The sequence below is a fragment of the Delphinus delphis genome, chromosome 2 (genome assembly GCF_949987515.2).
Source record: "Delphinus delphis chromosome 2, mDelDel1.2, whole genome shotgun sequence".
Taxonomy (NCBI): Eukaryota; Metazoa; Chordata; class Mammalia; order Artiodactyla; family Delphinidae; genus Delphinus; species Delphinus delphis.
Window position 1 is genome coordinate 26,093,077 of NC_082684.1, and position 17,079 is coordinate 26,110,155.

General features: G+C 51.9%; 1 protein-coding gene across 1 annotated transcript in view; it reads right to left on the reverse strand.

Moving 5' to 3' along the window:
• TMEM63C (transmembrane protein 63C) overlaps positions 1–17,079 on the reverse strand; it is a 69,918-nt gene that overhangs the window by 24,363 nt on the left and 28,476 nt on the right. Inside the window, exons 3-6 of the mRNA XM_060003369.1 lie at positions 8,564–8,726; positions 7,938–8,017; positions 7,461–7,542; positions 4,068–4,105 (exon numbers count right to left, since the gene is read on the reverse strand). Of these exons, the coding sequence (XP_059859352.1) occupies positions 4,068–4,105; positions 7,461–7,542; positions 7,938–8,017; positions 8,564–8,713 (350 nt within the window). The 5' untranslated portion in view covers positions 8,714–8,726. The remainder of the gene's footprint in view (positions 1–4,067; positions 4,106–7,460; positions 7,543–7,937; positions 8,018–8,563; positions 8,727–17,079) is intronic.

The following is a 17,079-nucleotide window of genomic DNA, read 5'->3' on the forward strand; positions in this document are numbered from 1 at the left end:
AATGAAATACCATACAGAGATAAAAATGAATGACCATAGCTGAACCCCACAAATGCAACGTTGAGTGAAAGATGTCAGGCACAAACAATACATACCATATCATTTCATATACAAAGTTCAAAAATAGGCAATACTGAACTACAGAGTTAGAAGTCAGGATACTGGTTACCTTTGGAGAGGCGGGAGGTGATAGGAGATTGGGAGGGAGAAGGAGGAGGGCTTCTGGGGTCTTGGCAATGTTCTAATTCTTTATCGGGATGGTGCTTGTATAGGCTTTGCTTGTGATGATTGAGCTGGACACATTTTTTGTGCACTTTTCTGTACGTGTGTTATACTTCAATTAAAAAACTTTAAAGCAATACATGCTTATTATAGAAACTTTGGAAAATAACAAAGAAGAAAATCATTCACCCACAATCTCATCAAACCTAAGATAATGGCTATTAATCATTTTGGCCAATTTCCTTTAGCTTCTTATTGTATTGCTGGTTTAACTTTGACTGTAGTATAAACACCATTTGATGTACTGCTCTTTTGCTCAGCATTTAATCTTAAGTCTTTTCTGACCGTTTTACATTTTGTCTAAATATTTTTATGGTTGCCCAATAATAATGGTGACGATAGCCTCTGTTTGTGGATTATTGATTCATACCCAGCCCCAAGCTGCACGCCCCCGCCTTTGGTGGACGTGCCATAGTTTACTCACCCTTGCCCTCTGATCAGACTTGAAGGTTGCATGCAACTCCTAGCACTCAGTCCAGGATTCAGATTTATTTTTCAACACTATTACAAAGAGCATATCTTTAAGGCTTTCAGTATCACCATTTAGGTAATTATTTAGAGCTCTCAACCTTTTTTTAACTTCAAGCAGTTAAAATACTTCCTGCCTTGGACTTGAGAATTAAATCCCAAGAATGGGGTGGATGAGAACTGGTGAGAAGGGAGAATGGGGGAATGTCCCCCTGCAGGCTTGGGGTGCCAAGATCTGCTCACCTGATAGAAGCAGCGTGCCAGAGGCAGGGTGAGAGCCTCCATCCAGGTGGAGGGAGCAGAGGGCTGGACGGGACGAAGAACACAAGAATCTCCTTTCTGGGCTGACAATTCCCGCCTCCCCACTGGGCCCATTGCTCCATCTGCACCAGCGCAGGTTATACTCAGCAGCCTATCTTACAGTTCTGAGGGAAGCCTGAATTTTTGAGTCTGCCTATACATATTCCTCTACTCAATTCTGTTCTCTTCCCGCCACTTTTTAAAGTGCCGGCCCCATGACATTCCAGGCATCACTCTTTCTCCTACTCACAATTAATTCTCATCTCTGCTGTAATCACTTCCTCTCCTCTACCTCTTGCTGGAGACTTGCTCTACCTGTCTCATCTTTAAATTAACATCCATCTGTCTCTACAGATGCCCACACTTCTTCCCTTTCAACTACAGCCAGGTTCAAGGGCTCATTTGCTACTCTTAAAAAACAAAACCCCAAGAAACTCCTTAAGCATCCACTCCTTCACCAGTTTCCCTTCAAGTTCCATCCAATATCCTTCCTTCCCTGCTCCCACCCACCTCTTGAAAAAGGTGGCTTCCATTCTCTGCCCCTACTTCTTGGACATCTCCTCGTCCCGGAACTGCGCTCCCAGTGGAGATTCGCATCCCCAAAGCCGACATCCTCTGCTGAGCGCTCATGCTACTCAACCTCGTAGGGCTGGAGGCTGCTGACCACACCCTGTCTGGACGTCGCGCCTGCCTGGCTTCAGTGAGCCCGTGCCCTAGAGGTTGCCACCTTTTTCTCTTGTCCCAACCAGTCTCTTCCTTGGGCCCTTTCCCTTGGGTGTCCCATCTGCTCCCATGACTTCAACTACGACCTCTGTGCACCCATATCCCAAGTCTAAATCTCTAGGTCCGACCTTTCTCCTAAGCTTTAATCCTGTTTCTCAACCGCCTGCCGGTCAACTCACATGCTCACCCCGGCCCTATGTCATTAATTTCCCAACTCATCATCTCTCCTCATCTCCCAACTGGTGGTATTATTACCCTCCGCAGAAGCCAGACCTCGATTTCTCCCTTTTTCCTAACCAGGTGGAAGCCAGGTGGAAACAACCCATTGACTGTTGTTGCCCCATCATCTCCCTCCCCACGTCTCCTCCGCACTGTTTCCCTGGTCACCAGCACCTCTCACCTGGACACTGGAAAAACCTTCTTAGCTGCTCACGTTGCCTTTGGACTCTTCCTACTGCCATTCACCCCTCATGCCCCTGCCTACAAACAGACATCACCTGAGTGTCCCGCTCAAAAGTAGTCGCTGGCTCCCTGCTGCCTCTAAACCAAAGGCCAAGATTCTCGGTATGGTAGTCAAGATCCCAGCTGATCCTTCCGGCCCAATCTTTCATGCCCTCTCTTGCTATGTACTCTTGTTTCTAGCCACACCAGAAGATTTACCATTTCTGGACACTCCCTGTCCATCTCTGCCCCAAACCTTTGCTCATGCAGTCCTTAATTTCTGATGGGCCCTCCACATCACAACGGTCAAAATTCTTCCCATTCCCCAAGGCCTCGCTCAAAACTATGCTTCTTCAGAACCCCCAAATTGGAATTAATTTCTCGCTCTCCCAAATGCCCTTTGCCCAGCAGTTATGCTCTCCCCATTATCAATCATGTGTAGTGGGTCTTGTCAACCCATGTTTTTCTAACTAGACTGAGTGGGCTTTGTGCGCTGGGACTTTGGCTTCTGCAGGAAAGGGCGGTCATGAAGAGCGGCATGGGAGACTGGAGGTATAGGTTTCTCTTAATAAAGATGTATTTATGCAAGCTGGTGCATGTTTTAAAAATTAACAAAGCAAAACCAGAGAAGGTGCCAAGAAATAAAAGTCTCCCCTCCACTCCCCCAACATGTGGCTAAGATTCCCACCCACGCACAAACTAGCTGTATCACTTCCTCGGGACTCTGGTGAACGATGAACGAAGACGAGAGGCCAAGGCCATGGGGAGTCCTCCACCAGTGGAGCTGGGGCTCAAACCCCAGAGGCTGCTGGTCCCAAGCCCAGCTCTGGATTCCCAAGGCCCAGTCATGGTATCTTGTGCCCCCAAAGGGTCCCAGGCCCTTCCACAGGTCTGGGGAAAGAGAGGTGCCCTGGTGTAGCTCATGAGGGTGGATGGGATCTTGCGGCAATGTCTGAATGCTCCCAGCAAGGCCCTTGAATGGTGTGGGCATGGAGGTACATGAAGGAAGAAGCCCTAAGGGCCTTGGCAAAGAAGCAGACGTGCAGGTCCAGGCAGGCCCCTGGTGCAGGTGGCCTCTGGGGAGCACTGAGGCTGCACCCTAAGGCAGGCATCACCAGGCAAGGACGGACCCTGGAGGAGGGGTTCAAAGGACAGGCAGGGCAGGCCAGATGGGGGATATTTAGGGAGAGCCCAGGAACACACAGCGCTCTGAGGTGGCGACAGCTGTGTGCACACATGTTAAGTGTGTATGCACATGTGTGTGCACGTGTGTGTGCATGTGTGTGGAGGCATGGAGCTCTGACAGGTGTCTGCTCTGCGGAGGCGTCTGGCTGGTACGAGGCCATCGGGAGATGACAGGTGACTCGGGGTCTCTCTCCTTGCCAAGCGGGGTCTCACACTAAAGAGATCCAGAAGGTGTGGTGGGCCAGGGGCTGTCCCTCCGTAATGGGCATGGAGGCTGGGAGAGGAAACCTGCCCTTCCGCCTGGTGGTTTTTGTTTTTTCCATCTAGGCAAATATAAGGAATGATGTTCACAGAAGTAAAGCAAAGAGTACCTGGGAAGGATTTCTTTTTCCTCGTGTGGGCTTCATAAAAGCATTTTTACAAGCATGTGAGAGGGGTCTTTCCTGAGAACTGTGGCAGAGGGAAAATGGGCTGTGGGCAGCGTCCTGTCCCCATTTCACCAATGGAGCACGAGAAAGCGTCCTGTGCCAGGGCCGGGCTGCGGTGGGCAGGGGGAGTGGGGAGTGGACATTGGGGCACAGAACTTAGGCCCAAGGCCTGGTCCTGCAGTGCAGGAGACCCTGTCCCCACCCTCCCCCAGACAAGGCTCAGGAAGCTCAGGCACTTACTTCATGGTGATGGTGTTGAAAAACCAGGAATAGAAGCCCTGGGGAAAAAGGAGAGAAAGTGTGAGAAAACCCAGCGCTGGGGCGTCCGAGGCAGTGAGGCAGTGTCCGGGGCTTCCTCCCCCGGCAAGGTCTGGACTGGAATCGGTGCTGAGGGAGATGTCTTTTCAGAAGTCGGGCATCCTGTTACAGCAAGTGGTGGCTTAGAGGGTGGGCCTCAGACTGGAGGGAGAGAAGGGACTTTGGGGTGGATGTCAATTGCTTTCTGTCTGTCCCTCGTTGCTTCCTTCTGGGAAATGCCCCTCCCCTATGCATGTGGCCCGTCAAGAAGGTGTCTACTACCAGTGGTCAGTTGACCAACGGGAACATGACCCAAGAGGGGCCAAGCAAAATGCTCTTAAGGGGACTGATATGGGTGTTGGGAGAAGGGTCTTCCTCTGAGTTCTTGCATCTCGGTCAACACCAGGCATCCTGGAGGGGCTCTGTGAGTCTTTGATGCCACATGCAGGAGCTTGTCTGAGATAAAAAGCCTGCTCAGAGGAGAGAGGACCACAGAGGGGATCCTGGTGGCAATGCTGGACTTCCTGGATCTAGCTGTACCCGAAGCAGCTGCTTCCCTTAGATTTCCCCGCACTCAGGCCACACATCACCCTTTTGTTATAATGCTAACTTGAGCTGGGTTTCTTCTTCTGCATCTGGGGGTCCTGTCGATTATACATTTCTCTCAGGGTCTTGCTGTCTGGAGTTTCCGGGTGGTGGGAAAAGGTGGCCTCAGCTGGGGGCTGGGAGGGGCTAGAGAGGCAGTCAGCTCGGGGATTGTATGCATAGGGTAGGCAGAGGGCCACAGCTCTAAAAGCTGCCAGATGTTGTAGCTGTTTCAGTTACCCTGGTCATGCTTCCTTCTGGGATCCCAGGGGTTTGGCAAAACCTTGGAAAAGGCTGCAGCTCTTGATTGGGTCACGAGCCCATCAGCGACCCAGGCAGGCCCACTTGGTTGATAGTCCCCCAGAACCACATGGATTGGGGAAGGCATATTTCCCAAAAGGAAGAAATGAGGGGCAGGCAAACATGAAACAGAAGGAGGTTCCCACCTTCTAGGCCTCCTCCCTGTGCTGGGTGGGTTGACAGTGGGAATGCCCATCAGGAATGTCCACTTGTGGGGGGACCATTTCCCCAGCTATATCCTAGGGAACTAAAGTAGGGATAAAAGCCCGGGGATGAGGCAGAGCGATGACGGGAAATGGCATGATGGTGGCAGTGGCGACTGGGAAAGTCCCAGGGAGGGGGTGAATTGCTAGACAAGACTTGGGCTGAGAGTCTGGCCACCCCTTCCCTACATGGGGAGTCTTTCCTCACCTCCCACCTCTGGGCCAACGTGCAATTCATTAAGGGAGCAAGCAGGTTTGCTGACGGGCCCTAGTGGATATGCAGAGTGGAGGAGTATCGGTGGGAGGACAGAGGTAGTGAGTAGAAGTGTGGCCTATGTACCCATGAAAGGCACGTGGACACAGATGTGTGAGTGACCAGGTATGGACCCATATTCTCTCTTTCTCTCTCCCTCTCTCTCTCTCACACACACACACACACACACACACACACACACACACACACACACACACTCCCCTGCATATATATTGTGCCTCTGAAAGGCATAAACCATTCAGAAAACTTAGCAGCTGAACAGTGGGCCTGAGAAGCAGACACATCTCTCCTTTTCTCCCCACCCCGTGGAAATGGCCACAGGCTCCCAGGAGCCAGCTCAGCTGACAAGCCTGAGTGACAGCGGTCCGTTCACTGCACCCACCTCAGTGGCTCCATCCTCCCCACTCCCGCCACATCCGCCCTGACTTGCTGAGGGCGCTATGAGGAGACCTGTTCGCTTCACCCACTCCACTCAGCCTGGCTGAGGCCTCGCCATCTGCCAGGGGCCACCTCAGCGCACTCTTCCTCCGTGTCTAATTTCTACCCTCTTCTGTTTGACTACCCCACTGCTGCCATCATGATTTATCTTCTAGATATTTTTAAAATAAAATGTCATTGTACAGAAAAAAAAACCACACAAAGCTGAAGTGATGTTTCTAAAGATAAGTCTGAGAGTTGCCTTGCAAGGTAGGTGTTACTGTCCTTATTCGACAGAGGAAACCTCCAGGACGTGAACCTGTCTGAGGCTCCCATTCTTGTCAGGGGCAGGTCTCGGCAAGTAAAGGGACCAGGTCTCTTGGAGGGATGAAAATGGATGAAAATTTGCTTCCAACAAACACATATCCGATACTAATTACACGACAGGCTGGACCAGGTGCTGGGACAGTGGGGAGTAAGACCGGTATAGCTCTCAGTGGGGGAAGCGGGCACGCTAGATTAACTGTGTAGATGAGGAATCATCACGGACTGGGTTAAGACTGCTGAACAAAAGGAATGCAGGGACTTCACTGGTGGTCCAGTGGTTGGCAATCGGTCTTGCAATGCAGGGGATGCCGGTTTGATTCCTGGTCAGGGAACTAAGATCTTACACGCCACGGGGCAACGAAGCCTGCAGGCCACAACTAGAGAGAAGCCCATTCGCTGCCACGAAAGATCCTGCGTGCCGCAACTAAGACCCGACGCAGCCAATAAATAAATAAATATTTTTTAAAAATAAAATATACGTTATTTAAAAAACTTAAAAAGAGGGCTTCCCTGGTGGCGCAGTGGTTGAGAGTCCGCCTGCCGAGGCAGGGGACATGGGTTCGTGCCCCGGTCTGGGAAGATCCCACATGTCTCGCAGTGGCTGGGCCCGTGAGCCATGGCCACTAAGCCTGCGCGTCCGGAGCCTGTGCTCCGCAACGGGAGTGGCCACAACAGTGAGAGGCCCGCGTACCGCAAAAAAAAAAAAAAAAAAAAAAAAAAGGGAGGGAAGATGATCCGCAGACTCAGGTGTTTCTGAGAGATGAGAACTGAGGAGAGCCCATTGGATTTCATCGCATGGGACCGTTGGTGGCCCTGGGGCTGTCTGGGTGGGAGCCACGTGTGAGGGGTTGAGGAGTGAGAGGGAGGTGAGAATGTGGAGACAGCAAGCCAGACCTCTCTTCTGGAGTTCAGCTCGGACCAGTCCCGAGCGCCATCTAGAGCGCTTTAGCTCCACTCCTTCGCTCTGGAGGGCCTTCCTTGCTCCCTTTCTCCTTCGTGCACTTACTGCCACCACCTTCTCGGCACCCTAGGAGGCAGGTACGGTCAGTGTCTCCATATTTCCGATGGGGAGACAGGCTTGGCAAGGTGGAGGCATTTGTCCAAGGTCACGTTGCTAGGAGTGGTTGGGTGGCTGATTGCAAAGCCCCAGCTGATGAACCCGCTCCTTCCTGCAGATGCCCGGACCCCTGCCCCCGCCCTCACCAGGCCCAGGCCCACCCCAGCACCCACCTTGTCCCTGTGTTCCATCTCCAGGGAAATATCCGAGGGAGACGTCTTCTCGCTCTGCTCCCCATAGATCAGCGAGGTCAGGCTGCCGGCCAGGAAGGGTAGTGGGGAGGTGGAAAAGGAGAAAGTTCTTAGGTGCCAGCCTTGCTCCCTGGGCTGAGGGCTGTGGTCCCCTCCTGCCCAGTAGCAGACACGCCTCAACGTGTTTGCTGAGCACACAGCTCTGGGCACAGACAGGTGGCCAACGCATCTTGGGAACCATGAGATCCAGAAAGGCTGAGATCGGAGAAAAAAGTGGCCTTGTGCCCAGAGGTGGCTGCTCTCCAAGTCACCCTAATGCAGGGAGGGCTAGAACACGGGCAGGGGTGGTAATAAGATGCCACCTGCTGACGAGACACCTGTGCAGTATGGGCACTGGTCACAGCAGCACATCCCCCGATGAAGCTAGCAGCTCACTCCCGACGCCCAGCCTCTCCTCACCTGTCGTTGTGTATCAGCAGAGCCAGGCGTCCGTAGTCCCATGCGGCTTTCCGGAGGAAGGAGTAAACCAAGACGATGACCTATAGGTCAGGAAAAGCAACATGGCGCAAGAGAGCTCATGGATGCCTTCCCCTCGACTGACCCCTGAATTCCCATGGGGAAGACTGTCCCTGAGGTCCCCAGGGGCTCCCCGCTAGGTGGCCAGCTCTGTCAGGGTGGGGGTCATGCCTTCTGCAACTCTAGATTCCCAGTGCCCGGCAGCATCCCAGCACAGAGTGGATGCTCAGAGTGGTTGAATAGAGGCGCTGGTGGCACGTTCAGAACAGTGGACAGAGCACTCGTTGAATAAATCAGGGGACAGATGGGAGGCTCAAGGGCACTGGCCAGGGGGACCTTTGGACAAGGGTGCAAGGAAGAGAATCAGGGATTCCACTGCTCCTGCAGCCTCCTCTTCTCCAAGGCCCACCCACCCTGGGCCTCCCTGGGCAGGACTGACATTCAGATAGTTCCCACCACTGTGGCTGGCATCCACGGACAGCTGGGGCCCCTTGTATCATTTGTGAAAGCTGGACCATCCACCCTGGGTGAGACCTCTCTGTCTGCCCACTGCACTGCCCAGAACTCACCACCCACAAGATAACGTTGAGGAACAGCACAGTGGGGATACCCCCAAAGGGCTGCCCCTGCAGGACAGTGCTCCGAGAGTGGAAGCAGTCGTCAGCCGAGAAGTTCCGGGACTTTTCCACCATATTCAGGTTGCCCGGCGAGACAGTCATCCTGGGAGGCTCCCTGGTGAACAGAGGGGTTTCCAGGTCAAACATGAGGCCCCCCTCCCCCCCCCATTATGCAACACGCAGAAGCCTGCCGGGGAGCTGGGAGGGGTGCGCTGAGCTTATAAATGGTCAAGGCAGGAGGCTCAGCCCTGAGATGGCATGCAGCCCTGTCCTTTAAGACAGGGGTCCCCAACCCCCTGGTGGGACATCACACAGCAGGAGATGAACAGCGGGCCAGCGATTACAGCCGCTCCCTTCGCTTGCATTACCGCCTGAGCTCCGCCTCCTGTCAGATGGGGGGCAGCATTAGATTCTCACAGGAGCGGGAGCCCTACTGTGAACTGCACATGCGAGGGATCTAGGTTGCGCGTTCCTTATGTGAATCTAACGCCTGATGATCTGAGGTGGAGCTGAGGCGGTGATGCTAGCTCTGGGGGGCGGCTGCAAACACAAATTATCATTAGCAGAGAGGTCTGACTGCACAGAGACCATAATAAATCAGTTGCTGGCAGACTCATATCAAAACCCTATCAGTGAGTGGAGAGTGACAATTAAGCTGCGTCTTACAGAGCAGACTAGACATAAGCAACACACTTCGGGTGTCACTGTCTCCCATCGCCCCCAGATGGGACCAGCTAGTTGCAGGAAAACAAGCTCAGGGCTCCCACTGATTCTGCATTATGCCGAGTTGTATAATTATTTCATTACATATTACAATGTAATAATAACAGAAATAAAGTGCACAATAAATGTAATGTGCTTGAATCATCCCCAAACCATGCCCTACCCCCGCCCCCAGTCCATGAAAAAATTGTCTTCCATGAAGCTGGTCCCGTGTGACAAATAGGCTGGGGACTGCTGCTGTAAGACACCACTTCCTCAAACCCAGGGCCAAGATGACAGAATAGCCCAGATTCCCCGGGAGAGTGTTTATTTTGTACCACTTGCTCCTTTTGCTAAAAGAGTTGTAAAATGCACAAAGCAGTCGTTCCAATGGGCCTTCCTACTTCTACCTTTGTGAAGCTTTTCTTGTATATAAATGAACCAGCCTCACAAAGGTCTCAGAGAGGAAAGGTTCAGTTTAGAGGATGGAACCACTGTATCACGGGGTGCCGCGCAGGTAGGGCCACTGACGATCATCTTTAACGTCTTACGATTCTCTCATCTAGTTTCCAAGAAAGGCAATAGCTCCCAAGACTAAGTAAGGAAAGGATACAGAGTGCCTGACACACAGCAATGACTCCCTGTTTCACCTAGAACTTGAACCGGGGAGATCAACACCTGTTCATGGTCGTGAGCCAATACAGTGAGTCAGAGACTCAGATGCTGAGCTCGTGGTCACAGGCATCCGTATTCTTCAGACCTGGGTAAGAGCAGAAAGTACGAGCAAAAGCTGGATGTGACCAGCAGCTGCTTGGACTTACCTGCAAGGTTGCTCTGATTTTAAAAGATCATTTGTTTGGGCTCCAGACTGCATCACACTCTAGAAATTCTTCACTCCCATTCAAGAAAAGTAGGCTTGTTCATTCGACAAATATTTGGTGAACGACTGCTTTGTGCTAGACTAATGCTGGTGGTATATCAATGAACGAGACAAAAAAATCCCTCCCTCGTGGGATTCTAGTGGGGAGAAGCAGTGCAGGGGTCAGGGTGAGATTAGGATTGTAAAGAGGGTGATTGCGGAAGGCTTCACTGAGAGGATGACATCTGAGCGAAGACTTGAAGAGAGGGGAGCAGACCATGCAGCCGTGGGGGAAAGGCACTGCAGGCAGAGCAAAAGCCTGGGGCGGTAGTAGCGGTGGTGCAAGCTTGCCTGGAGCAGAGGAAAAGCTAATGGGCCGGCGTGGCTGGACAGGGGAGAGTGAAGGGCATGGGGGGTACCTGAGCAAAGGAGTGACATGAAGTGACTCATGTTTTAAAGGGGTCACTTTGACCCTGGCACTGAGAATAAATGGGGGTGAGGGCAAGCAGAGAGGTCATTTGGGAGGACTCTGTGGCAACCCAGGCAAGAGATAGCGGTGCCTCGGGCTTCCCTGGTGGCGCAGTGGTTGAGAGTCCGCCTGCCGATGCAGGGGACACGGGTTCGTGCTCTGGTCCGGGAGGATCCCACGTGCCGCGGAGCGGCTGGGCCCGTGAGCCATGGCAACTGAGCCTGCGCGTCCGGAGCCTGTGCTCCGCAACGGGAGAGACCACAGCAGTGAGATGCCCGCGTACCGCAAAAAAAAAAAAAAAAAGAGAGAGATAGTGGTAGCCTGGACTGCGATGAGAGCCGTGAGGTGGTCAGATTTTGGAAATATTTTGAAGGTGGAGCCAACCAGACTCGCTGATAGATTGAACGGGGAGCGTGAAAGAGAGGAATCCAGGATGACTAAGGCTTGTGGACTGAGCAACTGGAGGTGCTGCCATTGGATGAAAAAGACAGGAAGTGCTGGATGGGAAGTGCAGGACGGCGGGGGGACCGGGAGCTGGGTTGTGGACATGCCAGGCAGGTGGCTGGATATGCGTCTGCGGTTCAGAGGAGAGACTGGACACACAACATGGGAGTCGCCAGCATGGAGACAGATGACGGTTCGAGGCGTAGGACTGGATCACTGGAGTGGAGGGTGAGGGTCAAGTTCTGAGCCTTGGAATGCTGCTCTAATATATGCAAGTTGGTCAAATGAGGAGGAAGCAGAAAAAGAGACTGAGACGAGCAGGCAGTGAGGATGGAGGAACAGCAGGAAACGGTGCTGTCCTGGAAGCCAGGTAAAGAAAATGCTTCCCGGAGAAGGGAGGGGCCAGTTGTGCTGATGTGGTCAAGTAAGAGTAGAACTGAGGAGGAGCCACAGTTGAAGCAAGGTGGAGGTTATCGGTGGCCAGACTAGAAGAGCTGCAAGAGAGAATGATAGGAGAGGATTTGGAGCCAGGGGCGTCAGCAACTCTTTCGAAGAGCATGGAGAGGTGGAAGTGGTTAGGAAGGGAGAAATAGCTGCGCATGGTATGCTGATGGGAACGATCCAATAGAAAATAAAAATCTGGTGATGTAAGAGATGCAGAATCACTAGAGCAAAGCGAGGATGTAGGAGGGGTTGGGAACTAGTGCCCAAGGAGAGAAGCTGGCCTCTGCTGAGAGCTGAGGGCGGATAGCTGACCCGCGGTAGCAGGAGTACTGGTGGAGATTGTGGACGTGCTTTCCTTACAGTTTCTATTTTCTCAGTAAAAGAGGGAACAAGGTCTCAGGTGAGTGTGTGATGCTGGTGGTAGGCAGACATGGGCTGTTTGAGAACAGGAAGAAAGGTAGAAGCAGAAATCCAGAGGAGTGAATGGGTTAGGGGAATGTAGCAGGACTGACGGGCAGCTCTAGGGGCCCACTGAGGTTCACGGTCTTGAATTTCCAACAAGAGCAGCCAGACTTACTGTGCATTTCCCTCAACTGTATCCATCTGTGTGCTTACAGGTGTGAAAGAGTCACACAGATAGTTTTAACCAGGGTGGCGGTTTTCCCAAGCAAGTATGAGAATGAAACAAGAGGATTGAAGGTGAAAGGGAGTAATTTTAATGACTGGCCGTGGAATTTAAGGCACGTAAGGAGAGAAATGAAACGTGAGAAGGGCAAGGAACAGTGAAAGCTGTTGGAGCTCCAGTGGGTAGAAGAATTTTTGAGTCCTAGAGGGTGTGAGGTGACAGACAGAAACTGGCTGTTGGAAAATGATCTGGGTGATGTTGAGATTAAGAAGGGATTGCAGTTATTGGTAGTGATAAGGTCTAGGGCATTTCCATGGAGTGAGAGGCTGAGTGTCAAAGAACCATGGGGCTAGACTGTTAGACAGATCATCTCTGTGGATATGTAGATACTGAAATCAGCAAGAATGAAGACAGGAGCAGTAGTGTCATGACATTGAGGCAGGAACTGAACTCTTCCAGGAAGGAGGGGTGTGACCCGGGTCGGGGGGAGTAGATGCCTATGACACAGAGGGGGAGCAGGACGTCTAGGCTGACACCCGTGGGTACAAGACGGGAGCTTTTGCAGGGAGGAGGGAAGAATAGTCTGAAAGTTACAAAGAAGAGCAAGAAAGACATCTCTCCCATCCCCAGATCCATGATATTGGGAGAGAAACAGAAACCACTTGCGGAGAGGGTGGTAAGCCTCCTCGGGAGTCTTGGGTTTCAGTTCCCAGTGAAAAGGTGATGCTCTGAGGATCTGGGGGGTGTTTCTGGGCACCGCGGGCTCTGGCACTGAATCCCAGTTCCAACTCCTACTTGCCAAGCGACCTGGAGCAAGCTCTTTATCCATGCCTCATTTACTCATCTGTAAAATGGGGATGGTGCTATCAGTTAGTACCCACTTCACAGTGCTGTTAAGAGGGACATGTGGACTAAGGTTTATCAGTCATGGAGAAAAATGCCTGGAACACAGGAAGTATCACATAGATATCTGTAAAATGAAAAGTGGACACAGAGTTCCAGGGGACACATTGGAATGGTTCTAGGTACTAGGGATGGTTGGGTGCTGGGGATGGAAAAGGGAATAAAGGTAAAGGGACTGGAGTACAGGAGACAAGAGGTGGCCTGGGAGTCTGGATTCCCTGTGCTAACTCACAAAAATAGGGGAAAAGGGCGTAATGAGATTAGTCCTGGAAAAAGGAAGGAGGACAACACCCGCCTCCGGATCAGCATCTGACGGGAGCAGGGAGCAGGGAGCCTCTTGCCTACCTTCTTAAGTTTCCCTACTTTCTGCTCCCCTCTCTTTCTGCCTAGGTTGCCCACAGTTTAATTATCCCAGGTCACTGGTTTCCACGCATATACACTGACATGTTTAGCCAAATGTAAAAGTGTAATAGTTTACGTTGAACACAGTACATTTTAACAGTAAGCCATCTGCCCGAGAGTCAGAGTAGCAGCGATGGCATTCCTGGGGTCTCCTGGCAGACGGAACAGGCATCTCAGCCATCCCAGGCTCTGGGTCAGCTGTGGCAGGAAGCTACAGTTCTGCCAGTGGCCACTCAGGGGAGCCCTTGTTGAGGAAGCAGGTGGAAAAAGGAGGGAGGTGCAGCTGGTTAAGTCTGCAGGCCTTGGGAGAGACTTTTCCTACCTGAGTCAGTTCTCCAGCGAGAGTCCCAGTCAGGCCTGGAAGCCCCACTCAACTACGGGGCTCAGCTACGGGGCTGCTGGAAAAGAGCAAACGCAGTGGAGAGTCCACGAGACTTAGGAACCCAGACTGTCTCTGCTGGAGGCATCATCCCTCAGGGCCCCTTTCATCATCTTTGAGCTTGGAATGCTCTTCCTTGATCATGTGTGTGTTTTGCCAATAGTTTTTTGCGGTCTTTTGCTTTTCTTTTCATTTTCTTTGTGGTGTCTTTTGAAGCCAAAGTTATAACCGAAGTTATAAATTTTGACAAAGTCCAATTTATCAAATTTTCTTTTTTGGACCATGTTTTTGGTATTGTATCTAAGAAGTCTCTGCCTAACCCAAAGTCTTAAAGATTTTCTTCAATGTTTCTAAAAACCTTATAGTTTTAGCTCTTACAGTAAAGTTGATGATCCATTTTGAGTTATTTTGCATATGGTGTGAGGTAAGGGTCCAAGTTCATCTTTGGGCATGTGGCTATCCAGTTGCCCAGCACCTTAAAATGAGGGGAACAGGGGCTTCCCTGGTGGCGCAGTGGTTGGGAGTCCGCCTGCCGATGCAGGGGATACGGGTTCATGCCCCAGTCCGGGAAGATCCCACATACCGCGGAGCGGCTGGGCCCGTGAGCCATGGCCGCTGAGCCTGTGTGTCCGGAGACTGTGCTCTGCGACGGGAGAGGCCACAACAGTGAGAGGCCCGCGTACCGCAAAAAAAAAAAAAATGAGAGGAACAATTCATAAGGCCCTCTCTTCAAGGCTGTCTGGGGACTGGAACCAGGCCAAGGATGTGAAAGAGCTTTGGTGAGCTGCTGCACAGCCACAAGGACTTGGGACTGTTGCTATTATCTGGTTAACGCTATGCATGATGAGGGCAGGGGAGGGGTCCTGGGCTGTGAAGAGCTCTGGCTTCCATCCGACTCTAAGGAGGTTTGAGTTCTGTATGCTATTCTTTTCACTCATCAACTCCCACTCCCTCATTCTCTCTTATTCCAAAAGAACCACCCCGTCCTTCCTGACCTTTCACAAAGAAGAGCTGCACACTTACTATGGGCCAGGCCTCATGTCAGGATCTAGGGGCCTGGCAGACATGGTTCCCAGCTGCACGAGGCTCCCAGACTCACTGGGGAGACACACAAGCACACAAGGCACATGCCTCTGCACTCCAGCACACTCCCGTAGCCCAGGGGCCATGGGGAGGGCCTACCATCAAGCAGTCACAGAAACCCTCTGTGGGCATGTGACCTCCAAGCTGAGACGTGAGGTGTCAGAATCAGCACAGTGCAGTGGGGAAGCATGGGCAGAGGGAACCGTATTGGCAAAGACCCAGAAGGGAGACAGAGCATGGAGGTTTGGGAAAGTGAAAATGATACTCGTAGCTCTAGTATAGGATGGATTGCTGGTCTGTTCTTTCATTTGTTCATTCATTCGTTCAATAAGAATCCATTGAGTGTCTACTCTTGCCAGGCCCTGTGGAGACCCTGGAGGTACAAACATGCCATCCTCTTTAGGGAGTTCACAGCCTTTGGGATCCGGGGAGGGGAATGCTGTTGAGAGGCCTGGCCCAGGCTGCCATTCTGCCCAGGAGGACTCCAGCTACAAGGTCCCAGCCTCTAAGCTTGGAGTCGGGTGGAATCCAGCCAGCAAGGTTGTGTCAGGTGCAGGCTTTCAGCTCACCTGGCTGCCCAGCCTGAAGGGATGGTGAGGAAGGAAAGGAGAGAAGAGAGCCTCACCCCCACCTCACCACCCTCCTCAGCAGCAAACAAAGCAGTAATGAGGAAGGCTGCTGCGTTGCCATGGAAACACAGAGCAGCACCCAGCCTTTTCTCCTCACCCCTAAACCATGCCTGGACCTTCCTTCTCTCTTCTTTCCGGAAGGAGAGCTTTCTGGAGGTGGAACTAGTTCTTGTGTGTGAAGAAGATGACAGAAAGCTTTCTGGAGACCAGAGTATCGGCCCTGGAAATAATAAAACTTGAAATTTGGAGGGTACTAAAGGAACACAGAGCAGGGACACCAACCTGCCTGGTGCAGGGGGTGTAAAGGAACTCCTCTCTTTGGGCATGAATTTCACAGCAGAGCACAGGGAGGCTGTTCAGAGCATCAGGGAAAAGTAGGCTCTCTGGACCCAGAGTGTCTGAGCTTAAGTCCCAGATCCACCCTTGCTAGCTGTGTGAGCATGGACAGTGACTTCACCTCTCTGAGCCTCAGTTTCCAAATCTGGAAAGTGGGGATAACAACAGTACTGCCTCTCAGGGTTATTGTGAAGATGAAGTAAGATAATTCACATAAAGCCCTTTACATGGTGCTTGGAAATACATGTGTTCAAAATTAGCCAGCACTGCCATCATTGTCATTAGCTTCTTTGTGAGATGGTAGTAAGGGGCCCGGACGGGACCATTCCTAGCATCCTTCCCCCTACTCTGCTCTGGAACAGGCAAAAGGAGAGATGCAGAGCATGCGAAGGACCTTACAATATCCTCCAACTGCAGCCTGGGGCTGGTGCTGCTTCTGCTCTTCCTGTACATGGAAAGCAAATGTCAGCCTTGCTTTTTGGGCCAAGGAGGGGGGATGGTGTTAAGGGTGATTGGTGAGTCAGGATTCTCAGGTCCCTTCAGTTGCACATCTTATCTGATAAGGTAGTGCGAGGCCTTCCTCCCTCCCGTTTCTGCCCCATCAGCCTCCTGCAGCACAAACTGGAGGCTCAGCAGTCCCAGGCCTGGCCAAAGTTTTCCTCAGAAACTGGGCAAAGGCTTCAGAAAGAACTGGCTTTGCCCTTATTACTCCTCTGGTCCATCGTTCACTTCCAGGCTTCCAGACCTGGCCTGGTTTCAGCTACTGCCGTCCTAACTAGACAGGCCAGCACTTTGCTCCCCACTTCTCCTCCCCACTTGGCCATCTCAAGGCCAAGTCCAAATCCCAGAGTTTAGGTGGTCCAGGAAGCCCTAGAAGCGGCCAATCTTATTAACCCCTAATGCTTTATTGAGCATTTATTATAGGAAAATCTTTCCTATTGAAGTACTAGCTCATTTAATCCTCAGAAGTACCCTAGGGTACTAGAATCTCCCCTAGATGAAAAAGAAAATTAAGGCTCACGGAGGTTAAATAACTTGCCCAAAGTCACAGTGCTGGTAAGTGGCAGAGCTGGGCCTTGAACTGGGCAGTTCATAACCCTCTGCTCTGACACCTCCTAGACCCTCTGGGCCTCTGCTGGGCTGGCAGTGCTGGGCAGGAGTCAGAGGGAGGGGATGACCTCGCTCAAGCCCTA